The sequence below is a fragment of the Phalacrocorax carbo genome, chromosome 4, assembly GCF_963921805.1.
Source record: "Phalacrocorax carbo chromosome 4, bPhaCar2.1, whole genome shotgun sequence".
Classification (NCBI taxonomy): Eukaryota; Metazoa; Chordata; class Aves; order Suliformes; family Phalacrocoracidae; genus Phalacrocorax; species Phalacrocorax carbo.
This window is the reverse complement of record NC_087516.1, coordinates 35,504,285-35,510,184: the sequence shown is the minus strand read 5'-3', so window position 1 is coordinate 35,510,184 and position 5,900 is coordinate 35,504,285. Positions and strand designations below refer to the sequence as shown.

Here is a 5,900-nt window from a genome sequence, read left to right as displayed (position 1 = left end):
GTGCTGATGAAACATGGCTCTTTTCTTTCCTTGTTGTTTACCCTCCTGCCCTTGTAGCTTTGAAGATAATATTTCTCCTCTGAAAAGCTGTTTTAAAATTGTGAAGTCAATTGAGAATACCATTCCTAGGAGGGCTGGTGAGGTTTAATCTCCAAAAAAATGAATAATCATATCCATGTTAGGAGCAAAACAATATATATAGAGGTACGTATCAAAAATACTAATGAATTTTCAGTTACCTTGATTTCTCACTTCACATTTCCTAATATATTTCATAATGGTCTGATTTAATTTTCTAAAAGAAGTTCTCAGAGGTTTTAGAATCAGGACCATAACCTGGCCAGAAGCAGCAGGCAGAAAGTACTAGGAATAGTTTTGTGATTTCTTTTATTGGGCCAGGCAATGTGGATACTTCTGTTTCAATCTGTTTCTAGTTGTTTATCTGCATTTAATGAAAAAAAGTATCCATGCATAATTTTGTAATTCCCTCAAGGATATAATCGTGTTGTATGAGAGATATACCATTGTATAACAGGATCTGTATGTCAAGGCTCTGTAACTGGAGTTCCCAAATACCATGCAAGGAATTTGATCAAAGTGCTTTCAGTGTAGAAGAGATTTTTCACTATAATATTTAACAGAAGGTCTAACAAAACAGATACTTTATTTGGATGCTCTTGAGTGACAGTAAGATTCCCATTTTCAGACAGAGTCCACCTTCACTTGATTGTTGTTTGTAATCAATGGAGAAGGTTTACTTTTCATCCTGTCTCCCACATCATTAGAACTATCCTGGAAAAAAACTTTTGCTGTACAGAAAGTGACAATAATTCTTTTGTATTCTCTTCTGAAGTTCTGGTTCAGGAGTCCATATATGATAGCGTTAAGGCAGCTGTTGAAATATGCCATGTAATAGCTAGATACAAACAACCACTCTGGAATCCTAGGGGTTATAGTTTCAGGATTGACAGCCACAGCAAGGCCTATAAAGTTCAAAGGAGCCCAGCAGAATGCAAATAGTACAAATACCACAAACATGGTTACAAAGTTTCTGAAGTCATGTGGTTTCAGTCTGGGGTTGTTATCTGGTTTAACCCTTCGCCTTACCTGAATAACCAGGATCCATATCCTCAAGTAACAGAAAGTAACTATGGCTATGGGAAGCAGGAAATGGAAAAACACAACTGCTATTGTATATGCTGAGCTCACAGATTGTGCAAATGTACATGAGTAAATCCTGGGATCATATTGTAGCGATCCCACAAACAGGTTGGGCACAATAGCAACAAATGTTAGGACCCAGATAAGAACAACATAGCACAATGAATTCTTGTCGCTGTACAGCTTGTCGTATTTAAGACTGTGGCAGATATAGCAGTACCGATTGATAGCGATGCCTGTAATATTGAAGATGGATCCAATGACACTTAGGCCCATCAAGAAGCCACTAATCTGGCAGTGAAGGTATCCCAGATTCCATCCGTTGTGAAATACAGATGTGAGGACCAGTGGATATGGGTAGATTGCTACAACCAAGTCTGCAACTGCCAGGCTTACAACAAACACATTTCCTGTAAAATAAACATAAAAAAGCAAGTATTAGGTTTTCTTTTCTCTTTTCTCCTTCTTCTGCTCTCAATATATTTTCCTTAGCTGCTGATTCTCAAAACCTTTTTTTTAATATATATTTCAAATATCTTAATATGCATATTCTCTCACTAATCTTATGCTTTAAATCACCAGGTAGAAATATTAAACCTGTAAACACCTACAGCGAAAACCATAGAAATTATATGGCTCAGGATGCTTTTTTTTTGTTTGTTTAAATTTTGCTACATGCACAAAGTACCACATTTGATATTTATGCTAGTGGCAGCTGGGACAAATGGCCTCAGCGAAAAGATTGCAACACTACTTTTCATAGATTTTGTATCTGGATTTATAAATATCTCTCTCTTGATGATGTCTGTAGTTGTTTCTTCTTTTGCTCGGGAATTCACTGCCAGACTGAAATATGCTTATCCTGAAGGCTTTGGCAGAATTCCAGATCATTTCAGCACAAACACCAGAGCTCCTTTAAGCAGAAGACAAGGGGAAAAAAACATTGCTTTCGGTATTTACCCTTGACATAGTCACAAGTGATACAAGAATGGATAGAGAGACTATATGAAACTCAGAGCTCTGTGTTTATCTTATGAATCAAGAAGTGGAAAGTAAATGAAAAGTTGCTGTTGGCAGGATTTTTTTCCCTGCCCAGAATATTGCAGGTTTGATTAATTTTCACCATATAAACTCCAGATGGGACAAAGAACCGGGACACTTATTTAAATGTCATACTTAGAAGAACCCTATTTATATTTGTTTATAAATTTTCTACTTCGCTGGAGACTGTCCATCCCGCACTTCTCTCTGCCATCCACTGAAACTTCTGGTGGTGCTCTCCAGTCGTACTGCTAATACTATGGTTATTCACCCACTTGAGGCAAAAGATTCAGCTGTAAGAACAAAGGTAAAAGTGTGTGGTGTTTTTTCCCTTTGCTGAAAGATAGGTGGTATACTTTTCTCTGAATAGTTTTAGAAACCCTGTGCTTTGGGAACAACTGAATCTAAGAAGAGTAGGCACTCTGTCTCTGAATCGGCCAAATTTCAGTCTTCCACAAACTGGTGCGCCATGGTTGTCCCAGCTTACCTTCTCAGTTGGCTGCTGTAGAGTGACAAACTGAAAGTCTTGGAAATACAAGCTGTTTCATATGGAAATTGAAGGCTAGCAGGACATCCTGGGAGCCTGTCTTTTTAACAAGATCCTGAACTTCGAAACCAAGTCCCAGGCTATCAGCTCACGGTTAGCATGTCGGCTGGATGACCAAGGCAATGGGCTAGAAACTGCCTGGAAACAAGATACCTGCTTGCAGAGAGGACATTTAACTTGCCTTTCAGGAAAGGTTATCTTCAAAGTTGACTTCAGATACATTTTCCTTGTGAGTACAGAAAATTTGTCATTACGATAAAATAGAAAATTCAAGTAAAAATTTATTTGGGATTAATATGTTTGTTGCATATTTTCAGGCTCTGAAGATGGATCTGAAATGAAGTTGAGCCTTCATATGTTATATAATACACAATTTAAAAATATCATCCCAGATTTAGGCACCCACCATTAGTGGAAAATATTGATATTTTATGGCATATCATGAAATTAAACTCTTCTGTTTGTGGAACAGTTGGTATTGTAGAGGTGAATGTATACCATAAAATAGATATATGAAAAATTAGTTTTTATCTTCAGAGTTGGCTTTTAACAGAATGGTATAAACAAAGCCTGAAGCTCCATACTGAACCATTTTTTTAAAAAGCCACAAAATAAAAATCTTTAATATCTCTTCCTTAAACAAAAAGCATTCATTCTCTTTTGAGAGTGAGATTACATTGCTGTGAAAAGATATGTTTTATGTAACTAAAGAATGCATTAGTGTACATTAACACCAGGTAGCTGAACTGAAGAGGTAGTGGTTGAATTTCTTGCCTTTGATATAAGTCAAATAAACTTTAAAAAGTTTAAGCAAATTATGTGATACAGATATATGTGGGAAGAAAGAAAATCTACTGGTAACCAGCTTTAGCAGGCTATTTTGTTAGATGCAGTCTAAAGCAAAGTTCCATTAAACATTTTCACCACACTTACTGAAAAAGACACCTTTCTGCTCAGCAAATACATACCAACATGAGACCTACCTGCTGAATAAAAAACTGCATTAAAGTGACAAACAACAAACAAGTGCTCTTCTAGAAAATTTGACTTTTCCAACATAAACTGCAGGTAAAAAATGTTACCCTGACAGATTATTAAAAAAATGTTTATGGGATTAATTTTCATGATGCCAAAAAGAATATAAGAGCATCAGATAAGAACTACATGGTGTGGTTGTTTGTATCAGTAGCATAACATATAGAAATTACTATTTGGGTTGTTATTCCCTACGTTTAGTGCTAAGTATGTCCTGAAGTTAATGAGAATTAGAAAGTTTCCAGAAATTTCTAGCAACTTAAGTGCAGAATATTAACCAAAAAGAAATTACAGCTGCTTAGTATAAGTGGTGGTGAATGCCTCCCATAGACTTCGACTGAAGGGCTGAGCACTTTGCCAGCAGATGAAAAAGGACAAATTCTCTCTTCAATTTTAGAATTGAGGGAGATGTGGTCTACAGAGCTCTTTCCTCAAGTGCTGACACCGTGAAGCATTTTACCTCTCCCCAAACTTTTAGCCTGGCCAAAAAAAAAAAGAAAAAAAACAATTGTAAAAAAGGGAAACAGCTTATCTATGGAACAAAATAACAATGTTTTAAAGCATTAGGGACTCCAGCTAGAATTTTTCCGTACTAAGGAAATCTTAATTAATTTTAGAGAACATCTCAGTTTTCTGACAAAATTGGTAAGGCTACTATTTCTCCTCCTTTTTTTCCCAAGATATTTCTGTGCCTTTTAATATTGGTTGCTAGGTCACTATTTCTGTTCACCTATTTCAAATTATTTCCTATATAAATAATGTATTGGCTTCTTACAACAAATACTTTCCTGACATCATCGAGTTTTCATCATAGTGCTACATTTTGAAGTATATAATGTTACATTTCCTGTTTATGCATTAGTACTTCAGGTTGCATCAAATTCAGCTAAGAAGGATTTAAAATCTTTATGCTAACTGGAGATGCTTTTGCTTTTAGGTTCATCAACTAAACAGTTCATGCAGCTATCATTGAAGTCACTTATGAAGCTTTTGTTTCAGTGGCCATCAACTCAGACCTCTAACATGTACTTATTAAGTATATCTTTAGCAAAGAGGATAGTGTAAACATTTACAGTGTTGGACCAGTTTCAAGATTGAACTTAATTTCTAACTACCAGGTCCGTGCCACTCTTATCTACTGTCTTTTTATCACCTGTCAGATATTGCCAGGTATGCTAACAGTCATTTCTGATTGTTTCATAATTAGGCTTAATTAACAGGATGTTTTGCTATAAATTTGGATCAGGTTTTCTAGAATTTGTGATGTATTCAAATATCATATTGCCAATATTGTTATGTCCACAGTTTTTATATATTTAATGGCACCAAAGTTTTTATTTATATTTTAAAGCACTGGTATCTGATGACTCGAATACTTCTACTAATTTTCTTCAAGGATAGTTTACAGAAATTTTTTTAGCATTTTGAAATGTTTCTCATTAATCCAGCTCTTGCTCAGAATGTTAATCTGGGGTTTTATGCTACTAGCTGAAAACAAGACTAAGATTAGGTGCGTGCTAGTAAATGCCTGCAGCAGAAAACTTAAATGTGGTAACTCATTTAAGCTGAGCACAGCACTGTACTGGCACATTTGAAACTAGCAAAAGTGACAGCATTGATAGATAGCTGGCAAAAACACCTGGTTTAGAAAACTAGTAACTCCCCTTCACAGCTGAATGGTAGGAGTAAGTCTCTGATTCTAGAACATAAGATATCACATGAAATACTGCGATGGGCTAGTTTATGAAGAAAGCAAAATTAGAAGGCTAAGCATAATATTCAATACTATATGCTTTGTTTTGCCACTAAGAGCTGAACTTCTTCCTTAGAAAAGCATTTTGTTAGGCCTTTGCTTTTCTTATGGCTGTTTCCATACACAAAATTATGTCTCAATGACAAATATTAACACTAGATTTGTTTCACATTCCGTGAACCTTTTTGCCCTGAATGTTGTTCCATAGCACCGGTATTTCACTTTTAAAACATCACAAACTACAAAATCAAGGAGAGAAAGCTGGTTTTGTGAGTGCCTAATGCAAATTTAACAAAATATCCTTGTTCATGTATCTGGAGACAGAGCTTGGCTCTACAGGCTCAGTAACCCTTCTCCTTGGGA

The 5,900-nt window shown here is 35.8% G+C and overlaps 1 protein-coding gene across 1 annotated transcript; it reads right to left on the bottom strand.

Annotated features, from left to right (window-relative positions):
- Nucleotides 1–313: 313 nt before the first annotated feature.
- On the bottom strand, nucleotides 314–1,566 carry LOC104047760 (melatonin receptor type 1A). Its single transcript, XM_009508113.2, has one exon. The coding sequence runs from the start codon at nucleotides 1,435–1,437 to the stop codon at nucleotides 703–705; it is 735 nt and encodes a 244-aa protein (XP_009506408.2). The 5' UTR covers nucleotides 1,438–1,566; the 3' UTR covers nucleotides 314–702.
- Between the last annotated feature and the right edge of the window lie 4,334 nt (nucleotides 1,567–5,900).